At 42.7% G+C, this 22204-nt stretch overlaps 2 protein-coding genes across 2 annotated transcripts in view; one reads left to right on the forward strand and one right to left on the reverse strand.

Moving 5' to 3' along the window:
* LOC135221936 (TRPL translocation defect protein 14-like) overlaps nucleotides 1-7934 on the reverse strand; it is a 188955-nt gene extending 181021 nt beyond the window's left edge. Inside the window, 1 exon segment of the mRNA XM_064259966.1 lies at nucleotides 7781-7934. Within this exon segment, the coding sequence (XP_064116036.1) occupies nucleotides 7781-7850 (70 nt within the window). The 5' untranslated portion in view covers nucleotides 7851-7934.
* A 2783-nt stretch (nucleotides 7935-10717) lies between these two features.
* LOC135221937 (structural maintenance of chromosomes protein 1A-like) overlaps nucleotides 10718-22204 on the forward strand; it is an 88870-nt gene continuing 77383 nt past the window's right edge. The window contains exon 1 of the mRNA XM_064259967.1: nucleotides 10718-10977. Within this exon, the coding sequence (XP_064116037.1) occupies nucleotides 10866-10977 (112 nt within the window). The 5' untranslated portion in view covers nucleotides 10718-10865. The remainder of the gene's footprint in view (nucleotides 10978-22204) is intronic.

Consider the following 22204-nt stretch of genomic DNA (forward strand, 5'->3'; position numbering starts at 1 on the left):
CGGGATAGAGCTCAAAAGAAAATTAAGAAAACAGTTTCGCAAGCGCTATTTGCATTCCATAAAGATGAGCGATTTGGTCACGGCAAACTGAATGCAACCGCACCAGGGCTCGATAAAGATGACGGTTGGACGGAGGCAGAGAGAATGCAACCTTCATCACCGAATGCAACCTTAGCGTGCTCGCCCGATCGGTGTGACCCAGTTTCCGGTGTATTGAGAGAGAGAGAGAGAGAGAGAGAGAGAGAGAGAGAGAGAGAGAGAGAGAGAGAGAGAATGATTATCCAACCACGTCAAAGGAAACCATCTTTTGAAGTCAAACGAAAAACAAATATATCCGCGTTCACGAAGCGAACCTATTATTGATGGGCAGAGGTGTTTATACATATATATATTATAGATATATAATATATGATATATAGTGTATATATATATTGGATAACAGATGATAATAGACCAGGTAACGTACACTAGTCCATTTCTACGAAAAGTAAAATCCAACTTATCATCACCCAATACATACATACATACATACATACATACATACACACACACACATATATATATATATATATATATATATATATATATATATATGTGTGTGTGTGTGTGTGTGTGTGTGTGTGTGTGTGTGTGTGTATAACTGAATCACGAAAGTTAGGAACGTGATAAATCCATAAATAAAGGTATAAGCCACGAGGGAATATAAACAACGGAGTATCCACGAGATCTTTCGACGTTCAAACGTCCTTTACTTAGCAGATGAACTGACTTACATGAGGAAATGACAATACAAGAAAGGTCAATCCGACACACCTGGAAGATGAGTAACCTTCCCAAACAAGCAAAAACATGGGTACAATTAAAAATTTAAGACAATCTGCTCAGACACAAGGACAAGACAATTAAAGGATTATTATAGGTGACAGCTACGCAAAACTTTGGTAAACAAAAACATATTCACAATGCATATATAAACATACATAAACGAAGATATCTCTAAGGCAACTAATTTTTATTTAAGTCTGTAATTATATCTTTGAGGTCATTCTTAAACATGTTACGAATACAAGGGTCTAAATGAAACAGGCCACGACTAATATTGAAATTACAATGAGAAGTAATATACGTGTGTGTGTATGTGTATATGTATATATATATATATATATATATATATATATATATATATATATATACACACATACATAACAAAACCATCCCACTCCCCTTAACGCCGTTGGCTCCGAAAAATATTAAGAGTTGGTTCTCAGCAGGTATTTTCTTTTTATTTACGGAGGTTATGAAACGCATGTTCTTATCCATTACAATCGCCTCCTACCAGGTTTATAATTCACTTCGGTAGAAGTAGAAAGAGAGACGGGTGTTACTAGGACTATATATGTCATTATATGCATATCACAGCTACACAAATTCAAGTTTATATATATATATATATATAATCACAACTTTTGAAAGTAAATTGTATTTTTCCTAACTATACAAACCGTCGTTCATTTACAATAGGAATTACTTCGTCCAGGCTTCGCCTCATGTAGTTCCTATTGTAAAGGACCGACGGTTTGTATACCCTGTAAAAAAATTATATATATATATATATATATATATATATATATATATATATATATTATATATATACACGTGTGTGTGCGTGCGTGTGTGTATGGTTTGTTTATGCACACCTTATGAATGACTTTTCCATGGTATATCAGCCACTCTCGGTCAATGTAAACGGGTACTTGAAGTTCATCGACTTATTGACAGACCAAGGTACAAAGCAAACCCGAATGAGAGGAAAGAGAATTTAAGTCTTGCTACTATTTGCCAGATGCAACGAGTGTCTTCCTGGACTGAGAAATACGACAGGGAGGGGAAAAATAGGACCTGGCAAAACGTTCACAGCAAACCAGCCGTGTGCTGTTGGGAGAGAAACCAGAAGAAACCGGTTCGTGTGCGTGAACAGTGTTGCCATCTGATTCGTACCTTGAGAGACGGGTCTCCTACTAAAATAAAGATGATGGCGATCGCCACGCCACATAAAAGTTGGTGTTCACCTTGTCGCAAGTCCAGACAAAAGTTGGTAAGATGGCACATCTTACGAATGTCTACCGCAACTTTCTTTGTAGGCCGTAATTTCGCATTTAAGAAATCTACCCTAGTCTTTAAAAAATCATAATCTCAAACCAATCGACATTTAGAGAAACTTCGCACAGTCCTAGAATCGGGCGTTTGAAATATTTAAGTCTTCAATATTCTCGTGGGAGGGATAAGGTTGGCAGAAGGTTACCTGCTGTAAAAATACAGTAGGTAACCTTCTGTCAGCTCAGTTTCTTGCAGGATCACCGGAAAAAAATATATTATATAGTCGGATCATGTCAAGATTAGCGAACCCACTATTTTTCAAGACAATATTATACCACTTCGATTTATATATATTATATCTACGTACATACAAGTATAAATGCATGCATATATATATATATATATATATATATATATATATATATATTATATATAAATCAAAGTGGTATAATATTGCCTTGAAAAATGACAAATTTTTAATCAATTTGTATTTTTCATAACTAACAAACCTAATCTTGACATGATCCACAGTGGGCTAAAATATTGAGGTGCTACTTTTCTTGTTATTTACGCGACGGGGTTCAAAGTATTAAATGCATCCATTTCTATAGTGTGAGCGACAAATTATATTAATAAACGATATTTATTATTAAACACTACGCAAGGAGCTTCCTCCATGCGTAGTACTAGATCTTGAGTGGTAGCACATCGGAGTACGTGTCGCGTATAGATAAAGCCAGAGTAGAGGCGATGTCTAAAAGTAGTGAGCAGTTACGAAACGATTTAGGATCTAATACGACCGTAACGGTCAGCAAATAACGCACCTTCCTGTGCCTCAAGGTTGGTGAAGGCATGCGACCTTGACCATCGATACTAATATAATACAGCAACATAGACCCACTGCTGAAGAAGAACGAAACGACTTTTCGTTACTTTCCTGTAAACGAAAACGAAATATATATTGCAGGAGTTTCGATTTATTTCAATAAATGTCGGTATCAAGTCTCTACATCTCAATTCTGATATAATGATGGAGAACCACGAAACTTACCACACACATGCCAGAGAAAATGGTTAGAGAGAGAGAGAGAGAGAGAGAGAGAGAAGAGAGAGAGAGAGAGAGAGAGAGCCCAACGCACTAACCATCACATTAAATGCACAAACAAAGCGAAGGAGTCCCATGAATTACGCGCTCAGGAAACAATGCTTCTTGTGACAGTTCCTACCCTTCACCATCCAGTTTTCCATTACTTCAACTTCTTGAGTACATTTTGGCCACGGTAACTTTTTAATGACGGGGGAATTGTTGGGAGAATAATATTATATATACGTGTATATATATATATATAATATATAATTTAGAATAAAAAACATTAATCTAAAAGCCTCATATTACCAAATAAAACTAAACTATGAAGGAAAAGTTAACTTCAAAGCGTATCTTAAGGACAAAACGTCTGCGAGAAAAGTCAAATTAGTATATATATAAAAATACTGCAGACTTGGAATGAAGTATTAAATGGTAATATTTTTCGGCTAGCGTTAAGTATTCGTCACTGACCCTAAGAAGTGTGATGACAGTTTCGGAATTGACTCGACCAAACTAAATGTCCCAACTTCATGATCCATGGGTTACCAGCCGAAACAAAAACTAAACGCGATCCCACTGTACCTTACAGAAACCAGCCACCAGTTGAAATACAGTAATGTTGTGCTCAGAATATCCAATGTTCATCGGAAATGCTCCTTTTTTACCGTCTATTGTAAACTGGGAAAACTTCACATTGGCTCTCCACCTCAAAGTACCCCCCCCCCCCCCCATCTACCTACTGTAGTGAAAAACCTGCCATGATGACTTGTTATGCTCGCAATACACCATACTGTGTAGTGAACGCAGTAACAATCACCGAATATTCAATTCCAAACACACACACAAACGCGCGAGCGCGCGCAAGGGATGTACAATACGCCCAAAATAGAACGGAATGGAAAGGGATACAACATTTTGGCCAAAAAGCGATGGGACCTATGAGGTCATTCGGCGCTAAAAGGGAAGTTTATTAAACATGAGGCCATAAATGGCTTTCAAGTTTTCCAAATGAAAACTTGTACAAAGGAGATAAAATTATTTTGGTAAAAAAAGAAATAATAATAATAATAATATCCAAGATATACATTGTTTTTATGCAAGAAGCCTCGAATATCCCAACAATACGGGATCAACTTTGTGTTGAGAGAGAGAGAGAGAGAGAGAGAGAGAGAGAGAGAGAGAGAGAGAGAGAGAGAGGGCGTGTTCGCACTTGAGTACATAATCTCTTTTCTCAGAACGGTACGAAAGCAAAACTGTACAACCGCGGTAATTAGAAAATCAGGAATATGTTTCTTAAAAGTGAAATTATCTCCACACACACAAGACAAAAAAATAATAAATAAATAAATAAACAAATAAAACTAGAGCACGCGCGCAGATCAAAGGAAAGCGGGCATATTAATTTATAGCTAAATACCTCGACCTAAATCCCAGACTTCGGAGAAACTTCACTAGACCTTGTTCAGCACCACGTGGTCATTACATAAACGTTATATTTGGACTGCACAGTGATAAGCTAACTATTGGCGTACACGCAGCAGCGAGATACTATATAACTCGCCCTCGCCCATTTAAACGTTAATTACAATTAAAACTGCTTTGGCTACCAATCACGCGAGTCTAGTCATCATGAAGCAATAGACGAAATGCCGACTCGTAAGTAGCTGTCCTTGAAGATGATCAGTCTATACACAAAAAAATCGGAACTCAAATGTCATCAAAGCAAAGGACAGTCGTTAAACCTTCCGGGCTTTAACGGCTACACTAATACGCGGAAGAGAGCACGATAAGGATGTTGTACTGACAAAATATCAATGTTGAATCAAAACCATAGACGTAGCCTAATTATAAGACAGTATTGAAGAAACGTGCGCCAGTGACATCAGCATGTTCACATGGACTTCTGCAGCCTTGTCTTGTAACAAGATAATACTTAAAAAGCAATTATAGGCGTACGATCATCCTCTACAGTATCGCCTTTCACTTTATTTCTCACCCCCGGGTCATCAGTTTTCAACAATTCTTAAAAATCTCAATTGGAAAGCCAGAGCCGCCACCATAAAACCAAAATGGTTGAAAAGGCTACCAACAACTAAGGAAACCTCACAGTTGGCCAACAGCTTTGGTGGATTAAAACGTTGGCTATGAGCCACACTGGCGAGAACACAAACACAAACTGCGGATCACCATGCGAGTGTTCACTGCACTGCACGTGTCCAGCTGCTCTCTCTTTCTCACTCAAAATGCGAAGAATAAAAGCTAAAACTTACTGCAATGTTCAAAATCGGTTCTAGGATTACTGCATTATACTATGGTCAAAAAGTTTTTTTTACTCACCCTTCCAGTCTGTGGGGTCACATAAACAGAAAAAAATGTGATCAAAATAAATGTTTGAAAAACCAAACTGAGAGAGAGAGAGAGAGATATCCCATTACCCTATGCATAGCTACGAATTAGGCGGCCACTGCACACGTAATAATAGACGGACATGCTCTGAAAATAAACTCCCATCTGATGACTCACTCTGCCAAGAAGGAACATCAGATTTATTAAAAAAAAAAAAACCTGTGACTTCCGTGGTCAGTTTTCCTGGCACACAGACACACAAACACATAGAGAGAGAGAGAGAGAGAGAGAGAGAGAGAGAGAGAGAGAGAGAGAGAGAGAGAGAGAGATTATTAGGGCATTCCGCCAGAGTACTTACATCAAGGACTGAGTAAGTGTAGCATTTCAAGAAATTCAAACCTTTCCACGCGTTTCTCTTTCCTTTGGTACTTTATTCTTTGCGAATTTCGCTTCCATTACATTTGCATAAACAAATAACTACCGTGTTATTTGTATCAAGCTTATATAATATTTATATGTATAAAGATATAAGAACCATAAAACACTATTTGAACGTTGCAACAATGTATTTCGAGCACTTCCTTCTGTGCTCCTGATCACTGGTAAAATATGGACATTGGATGTCTTACAAGAGTACATATATATATATATATATATATATATATATATATCTATATATATATATATATATATATATACATACAAAGCATATGTAGGTGTGGCAGTAAGTCTCTATATACAATTAGTGTTTTATGGGCCTTTTATCTTCATATTATACTATTGTATTACAGTAAAAGGCATTCATAAACTTCGCTTACTATCCAGTTCACAATACCCCGGAAACTCCTTGTACCCAAGTCAACAAGGGGATTCGAACTGCCGACCGGGACTATGACCACTAAGACATTAATGGACTCTTCAGGTTTCAATGGGGTGCAAGTTATTCAATTGGAATAACCTAATCAACTGGATATTAAAATAAATTTGTTGCATAATACCTATTTATAAACAAAGAATTCCAGTGTCAAAAAAATTATTTTTACATACATATGAGGTAGATGTAGGTAAGAGCTCCCTCCCGGTACTTCTTTGGAAATTAGTTCCCTATAGTATTTGGGTTGTTTATTAAGAATTTACCGTTATTTTTAGGGGGTCGACTGTAACTAACTCCCAGGGGCTAGTACTAATCACGGCGAAATACATGTCCCTATCCCTAGTGACTGTCATATTCGAGGGAACATTCACTGCAGCTCGCACGGAGTTATGCCTAGAATCATATATTATATATATATATATATATATATATATATATATATATATATATATTATTTATATAAGCAATAATCAACAAAATCACGTGTGGAACAGAAATAAAATTTGACTCACAGCAAGATCGAACCAGTCTTTCAACGGAAACACATGGCTTAGTGTTGCTCGGTTGGCACGGTCTTGTCTTTCAATTTAAAGACCTTGGTTTGATGAGCGTGATTATATATATATATATATATATATATATATATATATATATATATATATATATATATATATTATACCACAAATGTGTATACTATATAGTTTCGACTGACTGAAAAGGAAGTGAGTCTCAATCATGCTTATGAGTTGATTAAGTTCCTGTAATCATAATTATGATAATAAACATGAGATACGAAAATTAGTTAAAATTCCTTATCATTACTGCATGGGCAAAAGCGTGGTCTACTAATAAAAATTTCCATAAAAAGTAAAACTAAAGCATATCGAAACCGATTCAAATTTCCCCTTATCCGCAGCAAAACGACCCACACTACCAACCAATTCAGCATAATATAATGGTTGTGCACCTCGTAGTAATTCTGCACATCAAAATAAACAGAACTGTTGCCTTTGACAACAACCGGCGCAGTAATTCTTTTTAACAGGCGCGAGTGAAAAATCTCCACGGAAAAGGTAGCACCATCTAACGTGGCGCTGTTTTGCCGCTTTGTTTCTCCCGACGGCATTCGTAGTCTATGCACCTTAACCCATTCTCACCGATAATGCGACCGTTCCAACATAACACTAAATGTTTCCTTGTTACTCAGGATTCGCAGTAAATAAACTCAGTCTGCTAATGACAGGATTTCGTCATTAGGTACCTGCGGAGAGGTGCGCTCACTCCTCGTCGGGAAGGACAAAACATTCTGTATTATGATAGCTGGCAGAGTACGGAGACAATACAAATGACTTCGAATGCGAATTGTTACTTACCACCGGTGAGCACCAATTTGTAGACAATTTTACCAGGGTTGTGATGACCATTCATGGTTGAGTGGGCCATGGTGACCGATGCGGCTACAAGAACGGCTTGTTCACAATTCAACGTCCATGTTATGACTGGCGCACATAAAAAGCTCAGCTGTCTTTGCAAGTCCAAAACTATCGTACAGCTTCGCTTTTATTGTCGAGGTTAAAGATAACTTGTCTTCGGTTTATCATTCTTTCTTTCGTTGCACACGAATTACTTTGTTTGATTACCAACTGAATTATGTTCGTTTATTTCAGTATAGAATAATTAAGTTGTAATGAAAACAAATGCGGACGAGGTTGCGCCCAGAATATGACGTGCCCACCTTGAGCGTCAAAAGTAAACAAAACTGGCAGAAAGCGGCAGCATCGAGAAATATAACTAGTGAGTGTGCTGAATAGATGTCTCTGTTTTTTTCTTTTTTATGAGTATTGTTCTGAATCCAAAAACATACTATATGACTGCATAACGTTCATTGCGAAATAGATCATACGCGCTCTTCGTGGACGATTCTGAGGTGGTAAAAATCCTACTTGAGCACAGTCTTGTAATTCATTGTGCTCTTTTGAGGATTATTGATTAATCTACCTCTTTCACGGTTGGGTTTATATATATATATATATATATATTATATATATATATATATATATACATACATACATATATATATATATATATATATATATATATATATATATATATATATATATATATATATTATGTGTGTGTGTGAAATGTATGTATGTTCTAGAAATCACAGAAGTATATCCTCTAATGGACACTGCCCCTAAACAACAAACAAAGACAAGAAGTGATAGAACCAAGCAGACTGATCATCGCCCATCCAGTTTTAAAAATACCCAAATTTTCTCATTTAAATCATGCGTATTATAGGCTAGTTGTCCCTCAGGCACTTAATTGCCTCTTATTGAAAGTATGTTTGACCTTGCCTTTGTGGTGTTGTGATTTGTAAATTCTATATCACACAAGTTCATGACTTCAAGCTTATGAAGCACAAAATCTCAGATTGCTCAATCAGCAGCTGAAAGCTGAGATGTTTCCCTGTGATGGCTAAGCTCTTTCATCCTCCCAGCTGTCTAGGTTTTACGATGTCGTTTCTTTATCCTTCCCAAGTGAGAGACGACTGCCATCCGCGTGGTGCTTCATTTTTCGGTCATCGCCTTCGACAGGACATCATCGGGGACGATTCGTTGAATCAATGACGGTTCTGTTGTCTCTTTTTCGTAAGGTAGCAGCTTCCTGGTTGGTCCAGTGACCTCGGGGAGAGATAGGAAGTGCTCTTAGGAAGGAGGAGGTACATGTCCAGTATCTCTAGAAACAGAGGGTCATAAATCCTCTCAGGAAGGCCCCGAATTCTCTCGAGAGGGGATCGACATAGCTCCTGAAGTGATAGGAGTCCCGAATCCTCTTAGGAAGGAAGGTGGCCGGATCCTCTCAGGCGACCTTGTACCTTTTACGCCACTAATCCTTGATTCCACACGCTTCGGAATCATCTCACCTTTTCCGTTTTCCCATCGCTTGTCTGGAGTTGAGGCTCAACTTTTCTTTCTCGATCACTTTCCTTTGATATATTGTTCATAGAGTGAGATGTATGATATATATATATATATATATATATATATATATATATATCATAAATATTATATATATTATATATATATTATGAACGTATTTTATCTGGATGATCTCAGCCACTGAAAGACAGATATAGATCACTCCCAACCATTCTACTGAGGTTTCAGTGATATTTTTTCATGTCACCCAATTTCACCAGCATTTATTCTATAATTTTAATGTCATGTTAAACCGTTATCATTCTCTTGCTATAGTTTCATTCGGCTTGTCGTGCTTAAAACACCACACTCGTTTCGATGAAGGTCTCGAATCTAATGTGTTCCACAGACAGAATATTCATGAAAGCACATATGTCTATAATACCCTAGAATCAATGCACACGTCTGTCTGATCCCAGCAATCTGCTTGTCTTTTGTTTTATAACATTTGTTGTCCACCGCGAGGCTTTATCACCTTTGAGGTATGGTAGCTATAGATCACCACTCATCTTTTTAGAAACAAACATTTCACGTTTCCTATACTGGTTTTATTGTCTCGTGATCCTTATGAATTCTCTGACAAATGGATAACTTTTTAATATGTAATACCAAGTATTCTCAGCAACTTGAATATCGTAAAATCCCGTAATCTTGCTCTCAGTTATGCTCAACGTTACAAATATTAACTGCAATTAGGTTATTCACGAGATTTTTCTTCGTCTCGGATCGTTTTATCGTTACACTGCCAGCAGCATCAACTTCATGGTGCTGGTAATTGAAGATCGACAGCATGGCTACAGTAAGAATTTGCTAGGCTTCTTTGTGCTATTTACTTTTATGCATTTTCTCCGCGTTTTTTAACAGTATGTTATCTTTATCTTCATCAATAGTGGGCAAACATGCATACTACATCTCCCATCACCGGGTTATTTGTTAATGAAAAATTTGAATCCGTCTCAGTAATAAAACTTTTGCGTGTTATGTCTCGTGTTCGAAACATAACATTTTGAAATTGTTACGACGCCTGTTATTATTCCATGCTGAGTAATAGCTCGAAGCTATCGTGATTGTAACATTATCTATACAGAGCTCAGCAAACATCGTCACAAACGCCGCTGGAAATTATCGTATACAGCAGTGATCCAACTCGCGGTCCTAGCAGACGACGCTAATTAATATTTTTATTTGTGATGTATTTTGTTGTTTATTGTATGAAATGATAAATATTGAATAGAGAATAATATTGAAAAGCGACCAAATGCATATATTACTTATGGGAAAAAAATAAGTTATGGATCTAAATTAGAACCACCGCATAAGCCTTTCGGTTATTAGTGTTATTCGCGCCATTTTCCTGACGTCAAACTGTAAACAAACACCTAACCTAAGTGATAGTGTAACCATGTAGTACACAAGTGGTTAAAAGCTTTTGCAAGTTACCGGCGAAATTGTCTTTGGAGTAGATGAAAGCAAAATGAAGGCCATATTAAGATATATCGAGGTGGATAACTTCAAGTCCTATAAAGGCGAATATGTCATCGGTCCTCTTAAACCTTTTACGGCCGTCATTGGCCCCAATGGATCCGGTAAGAAATCGGCGATTGAAACGTTGTGTGTATTTCTAAGACTGAGGAATCAGGGCTGTTGGAATGTTTACTGTTTGTAAGATCAAGGAGTCTTGGCTACTGGAGGCCTAGTAGGCATTTCAGAAGGAATATACTATACTCTGTTTTTTTTCATCTGTCCACCCGCCTGTGGTGTTTTTGTATGGCAACACTGCGTCCCGGGCTTTAGATAGTCACATTCAGCTTACATTCAACGATTATAATAATATCCTATTTCGAATATTAACGGTGTAATTCGCATACAGTAAATTATTACAACACTTTTCAGTTGCAATGTACACCCAGATATCCTTTTATTTACCTAAAACTTACACATAGCGTAACTATCTAAAGCCCGGGACGCAGTGATGCCATACAAAAACACCACAGGCAGATGGACAGATGAAAAAAAAAGTTTTTTTTTTTTTATAGTTAGTAGGTACCTAGCCTAGGATCTAACCAGACGTACCTACTAGGTAGGTTCCACCTAACCTAACCTCGGACGCCGCTCCCCGTCATGGCCGGTGGGGCTTACGTAGTACCCTCCCCAAATACCTACATACCTAAGTCCTAGGTAACCCCTGTTGAAATCCCCCCCCCCCCCCCCCCCCCCCCCCCCGCCGCTTTCTATCCTTGTCTTGTTCATAATCTTTTGAAATATAGGCTAGGCTAGCCTAGGCCTAACTGGAGTAGGCTAGGTAAAACTGAAAAGAGCTAGGCTGCAGTATGGGTCATGGTTTGAACTGAATTCATTTTGACCTTGTACTAATTGGTGGTTTTAGGTATTCTTACTGCCATCACAACTGAAACTCCACAGTGCTACCTAGTACTAATTTGATTGCAAGTAGTATGGGGGAAACACCAGCGATTACCAACCCTTATCACGGTGGACAGGTCTTATTCACTCGATATTTAAATGGTGAAACAAGAATACAATTACTACTCCAAGCATACCATTCAAAAGATTGAAGTTTCGTCAACATAATGTGATAGCTATATGAAAGCCCCATACGAACTAAAATAAGGATGTGACGCTCTTCGTAAAATATGTTTTCAAGGCAGTTTTGAAATCCAATATGGCAACTACCGTGTGGGTGTACAGGTTCTGATCAGTGACGACAACCATCTTTCCCAGCCTTCCCAGCACTCATTTGAACAATGTTAGCGTATATATGTAACGTTTATTGATCTTACGCAAGATTGCAGTTGTAATCAGCACAATTAAACAACATTTTGTTGCCTATATTACTGAAGGTATAAAACTTTTTATTCCCCGGGTCATGGTTTGAACTGAATTAATTTTTACCTTGTAACCGGTGGTTTTTATCCTTACTGCCATCACAACTGAAACTCCACAGTGCTTATTTGATTGTTATTATACACATTTTGGTCTCAATTCACTCCACATTGCACTTTAAACAAGTTGCTGTTCCTGGTTCCTAAGTGCGCGCGCCACAAACACAGTTATGAACAGCAGACGACGACACTGCAAAGTTTTATTCCCTAAATTGTTTACTTTACTCGTTATTTAGTTCAACTTTACTTTGTTATTTAAAAATTTTAATTTAATTCATGTATATTATCCCTTTTCTGCAACCAAATTACCCCGAAAAATTACAGATATTTCTAAAGTAGGTAGATACAATCCAATGTTTCTAACCTTGTCGTACATCTGGCTGCCGAAAACCATAGAGGAACGACTACGGATAAGTGGATTATATATATATATATTTTTTTTTGCTTTTTTGTTTTTGCTAGCAATTTTCATTGATTTAAGTCTATATTAGTATTTTGAATTTCTTCAATAACTGTATGCCAGATATAAATGTAACCTTTAATGTTTGCATGCTAAGAGTGGCAAAATCATCGTTGCCACATTAGTGGAGGCTTCGCACATACGCCAATTCATTATTATAAACTGTTTCCATGAATTCTAGTTGTCATAGTAATGCAATAATGATAAAATTGCTTTAATATTCATGTATATATACTTCCAATACATAGCCTAATTTCACCAATTTCCACGCTTTGTGTAAGTCTTATACCCAGTTTGGAGGGTGAATACATACTGAATGGCAACAGAGAGAGAGAGAGAGAGAGGAAGGAAGGAAGAAGGAAAGGGGTGGCGGTGGAGTGGGGGGGAGGGTAGGTGGAGCTATTTACGTGTTCATATCCATTTCTGCATAATTGAGTTTTTGTCTCTTGGTACAAGGACAAGTGTCGTTATTCTTTACGATTAATGATTCACGATAACCTAATAAATTACGGCACTGGGTGTAATGCACTATAGCAAAATCTCGTTCTGATACGAGTGTTTGTTACAGAAATAGGTATTGCCCAAAAACGTACTTGCACTGTCTCTGAAACCCATAGTAAGTATGCCGCTTAGTTGTCAATCAAGTTTTTTGTAGTCAAGTATTTTTTACAAGCTGAGCAGGGCCCGTTTCTCCTTCCGCAAGGAAGAAGACGACGGGGACCAGAGGGGTACCGGCTAACACCGGTACTTCCTCACCTGGTGCTAGGGGCGCTGCCGCTACACCAGGTTCCAGCTCGGCCTCTCGTTCGCGAGAGATACCTAGTGTACGGTCGCCCACGGACAGCCGTGCAGCCAAGGCCCAGACGCCCGAGTTCGCTCGGCGTCAGGACCAAGGCACGGAGCGGAAGGCTGGCAAGAGCCGCTCAGGTGACTCTCGCCAGGCCAGCGGCTGCTCTCGCAGCGACCAGCTGGTTACCAGGGGTGACGTGACGGTCCCAGACTGGCCACGGGCTTAGGCTGGTAAGTGGTCCCCTCGATCGCAGGAACCAGCTTCGGCTGGTCCCAGCGGTTTGACGCGCCGTGAGAACACGCACCGGTCCCACCGTGACAGTGGTCTCTGCAGGTCCCCTGACCGCCGCTCCCACCGGGACCGGACGGATAGGGGGACCAGCAGCAGCTCCTCTGACGCACGGGACTGGGGCCGCTGTTCTCGGTCCAGCCACTCGCCCCAGGGGAGTGGCGCGACCAGGCCTGCAGCTTGATCGCCACCGCGGGTTGGCGATCGCCTGCAGCCCCCCAAGCACACCGGTTCTGCCGGTGAGCGAGGTGGGAGCGTCAGGTCTGCCTCTCCTATACCTTCAACTTCCTCGGGTTACGCTGGGAAGGGCGAGGCGACAAGGAGTGCTCGCCCCTCATGATCCCACCACGACGCCCTACGTGCCAGGCACGGTCTTAGGATCGACCAGGTCGTATTCGCAAGTGGTAGGAGGAGACCGAGAGGGGTCTGTCGCTGTTCCTCCTTCTGAAGGGGGAGGGTCTCGGGAGTCGTTCTTGTTGGAGGGGCTTGACGGTCCTACTCCTCAAGATGCGGTCACTCCCGAGATCCAGAGGAACTTTGCAGAGGTCATTGCGCTGATTCGTCAACATGACGACTTCGGGGAAGGATCACCGCTCCCACCTTCTGAGCCCACGTCCTGGCTCGAGTTGTTCTGTGGGCCCAAAAAGGAACCCAGAGCGACGGTGGGTCTGCCGCGATCGCAGCTGGCCGACTCAGTGCTAAACCAGGTGGACTCGCTCGTGTCCGGATAGGAGGGTTCGCTCAGGTCTGGCAGGTCGTCCAAGATACTTCCTCCTCTACTGCGATAGAGAAGGTTCTACGTGCCATCAGAGGATCCGATGCCACCCAATCAGGTTAACCCGGAGCTAGCCAGGCTAACTTCGGTAGTGTCTCTGTAGCAGCTCCTGTCGGAGAACCTTTGGTTCTCGTAGCAGGAGGCACTAGCCCTGGAATCCACCGCCATGGCGGCTTTCCAGGCAGTCTTCTGGCTGGACATGTGGTCCCTCACAGTGTCCAAGGTCGCAGCCACCTCCGGGAATATTACTCCTGAAGGGGACTCTGCTTTCAGGAGACTTTGCCAGTCTGGAGTTAGGGCCATTTCCTACCTCGCCCTCCAGACAGCAAACCTGTGGGCCAATCTGGTACTTAGGCGTAGGAACGCAGTCCTTACCTGAGTGTCCAGGGCGGCTGGGTGCTAGGCGGTATTAGGACTACGCAACAGACCTATACGGAATTCCTCCTCTCTCTTCCCTGGAGAGACGGTGGACGCTGCGGTGGAAAGACGTTGCACTGATGACAGTGACCGTCTGGTACACCAGGCAGTTTCGAAGGCTTCTGGGCACCCTCGATCAACTGTGGCCAAGCCTAAGAGTTTGGTTAGCGCTTCCTCGGATGCTAAGACGGTTGCTTCGTCTAAGTCCTGAGGAAAGATTCTGCCTTCGACTTCTGTCAGGGGAGGTCGCCATCAGCCCCCCTCCCAGCCCTCCTTTCCTCGAGGAGGGGCGGGGAAGAAGTCGAAGAGGGGCGGGAAACGCTAGGGACGGCATTCTCCCTCACCTGCTGCCGGAAGGGGTGGGGTTGCCTGGCGAGCCACTGGGCAACATGGCAGCGCTATGGTGCGGAGACCTGGATAGTAGACATCCTTCGGGGGGAATATCTACTACCCTTCGAATCTCTGCCACCCCTCACCTCCAACCCGGTCCATCTTCAGACCTACTTTCTGGGAACCAAGACCATGCTGAGCAAAGGAGCTGTGGAGATCGTCAGGGATCAGTCGCCGGGCTTCTACAGCTGCCTTTTCCTGGTGGAAAAGTGTACGGGGGGCTGGCGCCCGGTGATAGATCTCTCTCCCCTGAACCGATTCATTCGCCAGTCTCGGTTCACGATGGAGACGGCACGTTCTGTGCTCGATTCCATTAGGGAGAATGATTTCATGCTTTTAGTGGATTTAAAGGACGCGTATTTCCAGATACCCGTCCATCAATCCTCCAGGCAGTACCTCTGCTTCATCCTCGACAGGATGGTGTACCAATTCAGGGTACTTTGCTTCGGTCTCTCAACCTCCCCACAGGTGTTCACGCGAGTGTTCACGCTGGTGTCTGCTTGGGCCCACTCGTCCGGGATACGTCTTTTGAGGTATCTCTACGACTGGTTAGTCCTGGTGAGCTCCCGCTCGCAGTTGCTACGGGACAGGGAACGGATTCTCGAATTCTGCTACGATCTAGGGATCGTGGTGAACTTCGAAAAGTCCGATCTCGTACCCGAGCAGAGGATGAAGTACATGGGTATGCTGATCGACACGGTAGCAGGGCAAGTCTTCCCCGCAGACTCGTGGATCAGCAGATTCAGGGAGGCAGCCGACCGGTTCCTGTCTCGGCAGGAACAGTCAGCTCAGCAATGGCAAGTCGTGATTGGCCACCTGTCGTCACTCGAGAAGTTATTCCCTCACGGATGTCTTCACCTGCGGTCTCTTCAGTGGAGACTAAAGGAGAGTTGGTCACAGGCAGAGGACCCACCGTACTTCCCCGTGTCCCTCACGGAGGAGGTGAGGCAGGACCTAGCCTGGTGGCTGGACGACAGGAACCTCTTAAGAGGAGTGCCTCTCTGCACTCCTCCCCCGGAGATGTTGCTGTTCTCAGACGCATCCACCGAGGGATGGGGCGGACACCTGGAGGAGTTGCTGACTGCAGGAGTATGGGACCATCACGACAAGCACCTTCACATCAATGTCCTGGAGCTCAAGGCAGCGATCCTCACTCTCCAAGAGTTCCGGGACCGCTTGATGGGACACTCGGTGGTGTTGATGTGCGACAACACCACAGCAGTGGCATACGTCAACAAACAGGGGCCTAGTGTCCCTCCCGTTGCACCAGTTGATGCTGCAGGTGCACGAGTGGGCTATGGCTCACTCGATAGAGCTGTCAGCCTGCTACATTCCAGGCAAGAGGAATGTAGTAGCAGACAAGCTCAGCCGTCGGGATCAGGTGATAGGGTCCGAATGGTCCCTACACCAGGATGTGGCGGAAAGGCTCTTCAACCTGTGGGGGCGTCCAGTAGTGGATCTGTTCGCCACCTGGCACAACAGAAAACTCCAGGTTTTCTTTTCAGCCGTGCCGGACCCATGGGCAGCTGCAGAGGACGCTCTCAAACACCCGTGGGACAACCTCTTCACCTACGTCTTTCCCCCGTTCAGCCTGATTCGCAAGGTGCTCAGCCGAGTGCTGGCCACCCCAAATCTCAGGATGATCCTGGTGTCTCCCAAATGGCCCCAGGCCGTTTAGTATCCGGACCTGCTGGCGCTGCTTGCAGAAGTACCAAGAGAGATTCCGCCCTTGGCACAACCTTCTCGTCCAGCCACACGTAGAATGGTACCACCGGGCAGTCCAGTCTCTACATCTTCACAGCTGGCTGTTATCCACCATCTCTTGCAAGCGAGAGGCTTTTCTCGCAGAGTAGCAACAGAGATGGCTGGACACGTCAGACAGTCCTCTGCAGCTGTGTACCAGGAAAGTGGGCTGTCTTCTGTGGTTGGTGTCATAGACAGGGTCTATCTCCTCTCAGAGCCACTCTTCAGCAGGTAGCGGATTTCCTCGTTTTTCTTTGCCGAGACAAGCTCCTCTCTGTCCCCGCAGTCAAAGGATATAGAGCCGCCCTAGCACTGGTCCTGAAACTGAGGGGATTGGATATCTCGGACTCGTTCGAGATCTCCTTGCTTATGAGGAGCTTTGAGAGGTCTTGCCCACCTAGGGAACTCAGGCCCCCGGGATGGGATGTGACTCTCATCCTTAGGAGTTTGACTCGAAGTCCCTTCGAGCCACTCCAAGAGTCGTCAGACAGGGATCTGACTCTCAAGACCCTCTTCTTGCTGGTCCTGGCATCTGCGAAGAGAGTAGGGGAACTTCATGGTCTTTCCTTCGACGTTAAACATTCCAGGGGATGGGGATCTGTGATGCTCGATTTCATCCCGAACTTCGTAGTTAAGACTCAGAATCTGTCGATCCCTGACGACAGGTTCGAGTCTTTCACATCCCCTCCCTATTGGATTTCACCGACAACGATACGGATGAGATGCTGCTTTGTCCTTTGAGGGTGCTACGACGCTATCTGAAGAGAACTCGGCACCTCAGGCCTGAGTGTCGACGCCTCTTCGTTAGCACCGGGGTGACCAAGAAAGAAGTATCCAAGAACACACTTTCTTTTTGGCTACGTGAGGTAATCAGGAGGGCGTACGAAGCTGATGGTAGCAACGACATTCGTACCCTTCGTCCGAGAGCCCACGAAGTCAGAGGCATTGGTCCTTCCCTTGCGTTCCGCAAGAACTTCTCCGTGGTGCAGGTCCTGAAGGCAGGGGTCTGGTCCAACCAGACAACCTTCACCTCCTTCTACCTTCCGGATATTGCCCACAGGTCCTTGGATACTTTTTCCTTGGGACCCGTGGTGGCTGCTCAACACGTTGTGTAGCTTACCCAGCACCCGTGCAGGCAGAACAGCATCGAATCCTGGTGTGACTGTAAGAATGGATGAGTGAATGAGAGTATGACTGCCCTTTTCTTCCCCATCTTTTTCTCCCCTCTACCTGTGGGCAGAAGGGGGGGGGGGGGACCACGGGTTCAGTCCCCCACCCAAAATTGCTTGGAAAAAAGGGGAAACCCAAAAAGGATGCAGGTATTAAAGCTTAACTCGAACCAAGCCCCATCCTATCCTTTCATTAGGGATAGGAGTGAATATCCACCACTTCCCCCAACAAGGGTGGGGGGGGGGGGGGGGGGAAGTGGAAGCCAACAAGAGACAAACCCATAACTTTATGTTGCCTCTTGCAACAAGAGTAAATTCTTGCTTGCTAGTTTTAAGAGGTATGCTTGCCTCCCTCTTATTACTTGGGGCCAGAGGTCTGACCATTGATCCTGCGGTACATACCCCAATCAATTGGGCAGAGGCTAGGATCCCTCCCTCTGCTCTTTCGACCAGGGAGAGAATCCAAGGTTGGGCGAACACCAGTCTGCTCTTAAGACTCAGATTCCTCCCACCAAGAAGTGAGTCTTCCTATTGTAAAAGGACCGATGGTTTGTATTACGTATCGGAATAAATGGCAATTTGTCGAAAATTGCATTTTTCCTAACTATACAAACCTGAGGTCCTTTACATATAGTCCCACCTCAGGCCACCCCTCACTCTGCGTTTTTCCTGGGCCTAAAGCAAAAGTGATTCTTCACCTCCCAGTCGCGCTGCGCGCGCTCTGTCGGATAAGCAGTTCACTACTGAACTCCCTTGTTTGAAGCTTACGACCGTTCCAGCTGCTGCTAGTTACCTTCCTATTGTAAAAGGACCTCAGGTTTGTATAGTTAGGAAAAATGCAATATTTGACAAATTGCCATTTTTAGTTGTTAAAAGAAATGAATTATTACTGGAATTATTTTATTTTTGTGCATAAATGTAAAATCGGTACTATACAAAATCAAACTTACATATTTTATGTTAAAATAAAATTCCCCAGCATCATAAAACAGCTGTTTCCCAACTCATTTGTTTACATTATTAGAACTTAGAACAGAATAAGTAGTCAGGTTTCAGCATTGCCCATGTACTGCATTTCCAAATGAAAATGAAATGTTTCAAATATTAGCCTTTCTTACCCGTAATAGACCAGGATAAACAAAATCTGACCAGGAGACCCTCTTACATGTTTGTTGAAACATAAACAAAGAACTTGGAAAATGTCAAGGGGGTGCCTATTTATTCATGACCACCTCCCTTCAAGACTGTTGGTTGAGACCTGGATGAGATGTTACTCTGCCTGGTTTGTTCTGGCAAGTACGTACTATTAAAAAAGAACCCACTCTGGTGTGTGGGTATCTTTTTATTACTACCAAAAGGTGCAAGGGGTTGGTGTCCAGGAATGCCCTTTCTTTCTGGCATCATGAAGCAATTAGACAGGTCTATACTTCCACTGAGGAGGAGGTTGGCTTCCCTTCCAAAGTGAGAGATCACAAAATCAGAAGCATGGGTCTGTCCCTTGCTTTTTGGAAACACTTGGTTTTACTGATAATGGGGAAAGTTGTATGGAATCACCATACTACCTTGACTTCATTCTACTTGAGGGATGTCACCCACAAGTCCACAGACACCTTTTCCTTGGTACCTGTGGTGGCTGCCCAGGAAGTTGTAGAGTTACCCAAGCTCTAGATTTGGCCAGGCTGAAGTTCGCACTGGAGTCAGACAATTGCAGTTGGGAAGTTTGACCCTCGTCCTCTCCTGTAGAGGCAGTCCCCGGTTATTGGTGACCTGGTTTTATGGAACTTGTCTAGCGCCATAAAATTGGCAATTTATGGTGCCATAAGGGTTGAGTTTTGGTTAAAGGCATCATGAGATGCCAATAATACAGTTATGGCGCCATAACATACCTAACTGAGGCGTCATTAACAGAGACTTGGCACCATAAGCACCATAAATTGCTGAGTTTTGGTTAATGGCAGTTTTTGCTTCTCAGCACCCCACTGAGAATGGAAGCCCCGCTGATAACCCGGGAGTTACTGCCTGTAATAAGGGGGAAAGGGGACAAGGTAGAGTTTAGTCGTGGCTATTACTGTTTTGCCAGACTGGTAGGTCACAGGAACCATTTATCCCCTGGTTGCTGGGCAGCTGTGATAATGACAGTTCTGTGGTGGTTTCAACTCCAGTCTATTGACGGGGACTGATCTCCCAAACAAAAAGTCTCTTGTATAAAAGGTGAAGGCAAATTATATAATCCTGTAGGAGTAAAAACAAATTTATAATAGTTCGTATTTTTCTTAGGCATAAAAACAGAGCTTTTTATATTTAGTCCCACCTCAACTATCCTGCTCAGTTCCTGTGGCTGTAGGAAAAGGAAATGCTGCAGTTAGTGAATAGGGATAATTCCTAACTTACCGCCCATCTCGAGTTCCTCGTTGGCCGAGTGGATTTCGCGCTCGACTACCAATCCGGTGGTCTGAAGTTCGATTCTTGTCTGCCAATGCGGAAGCAGAGGAATTTATTTCTGGTGATGGAAATTAATTTCTCAATGCAATGTGTTTGGATCCCACAACAAACTGTAGGTCCCGTTGCTAGGTAACCAATTGGTTCTTAGCCACGTAAAAATATCTAATCCCTCAGGCCAGCCCTAGGAGAGCTTTTAATCAGCTCAGTGGTCTGGTAAAACCAAGATATGCTTAACCACCCATCTCTACCAGGTTAACTACTTTGTTACAAAGTTTTCAACTTGTTTCCAGCTCATGCTGAAAAATACTCTTATAAAAGGCTCTGGTTTTTATACACAGGAAAAGATTCAAATTGTTATTGAAAATAGAGTGGTCCCCCTGTATTTGCAGGAAATGCATGCCACCCCTCCGCGAATAGTTGGAACCCCTATAAATAATGCTTAAAACTGCCTATTTTGTTAGTTAAAACTCAAGAATACCCCACTCAAAATTTGTATACCTGGTTTTGTAAATAGTTTTATCACAAAAAGTGCATTTTATGATGAAATAGATAAAACCAGGATTTTATGGATAGTTCTCATAGAAAAATACTGTGAACAGGAGAATTTTCTTTGAATAATGAGGGGATATGTTCCAGAGAGAAACCCGCAAATACAAGTGGCGCCGATAAACTGCTTACCAATGCCAATAAACTGTTTACCAATGCTGATAATCCACTTACTGGCGGCGAAAATCATTTACTGGCACCGAGAATCTGGTTAACACCATCTCTAGCCAAGTGCCTTAACACTGAAACACCGTTCACCAATGCCACCAGTGAGGACTGCCTGTACTTACTCTTTTATTGCAGTTATTGAAATTTCATAAAGAAATAGTTTTGTCAGTGCTCTGGTATTTTTTCTTGTGTAATGGATTTCATATGGTATTCATCACAAAGAAATGGGTAGGAAAATGCAGGTGATATTGTTATTACATTTTTGTGAAATGTGCATTATGAATTGGAGTTACTTAATGAAAATGCACAATGCCAACAGGAGCTGTAGATGACCCTGCTGGCCTTACCTATATTGGCTAGCATGGCCAGACTGGCTGGTTCTGTTTCCAGTTGTAGGCTTGAAGGTAGAGAGGTTGACCAGCTCATCTTTGAATCATGACTGTGCATGTGGCTAGATCTAGGAGGGCTCTACAAGAGGTCATAAGGCTCAATTGTAAGCAAAATGGTCTTAGGAAGGGATCTAGCCCTCTCCTCTCCACCTGGTGTCCTCCGTGTAGCATGCCTTGAGTTTTGCCTTGGATTTGTAGCTTTAGTTTTTGATGCTCTGGTCTTAATGTGTGCAAGGTGTACAGGAGGAGATTGGCTCTGTGATCTCCATATCAGAGAATTCATTTTCTTCTAGTTATATATACATCATAGTTGTTTTTCCTGCCTAGCATTCATTA

Source organism: Macrobrachium nipponense, chromosome 3 (assembly GCF_015104395.2).
Source record: "Macrobrachium nipponense isolate FS-2020 chromosome 3, ASM1510439v2, whole genome shotgun sequence".
NCBI lineage: Eukaryota > Metazoa > Arthropoda > Malacostraca > Decapoda > Palaemonidae > Macrobrachium > Macrobrachium nipponense.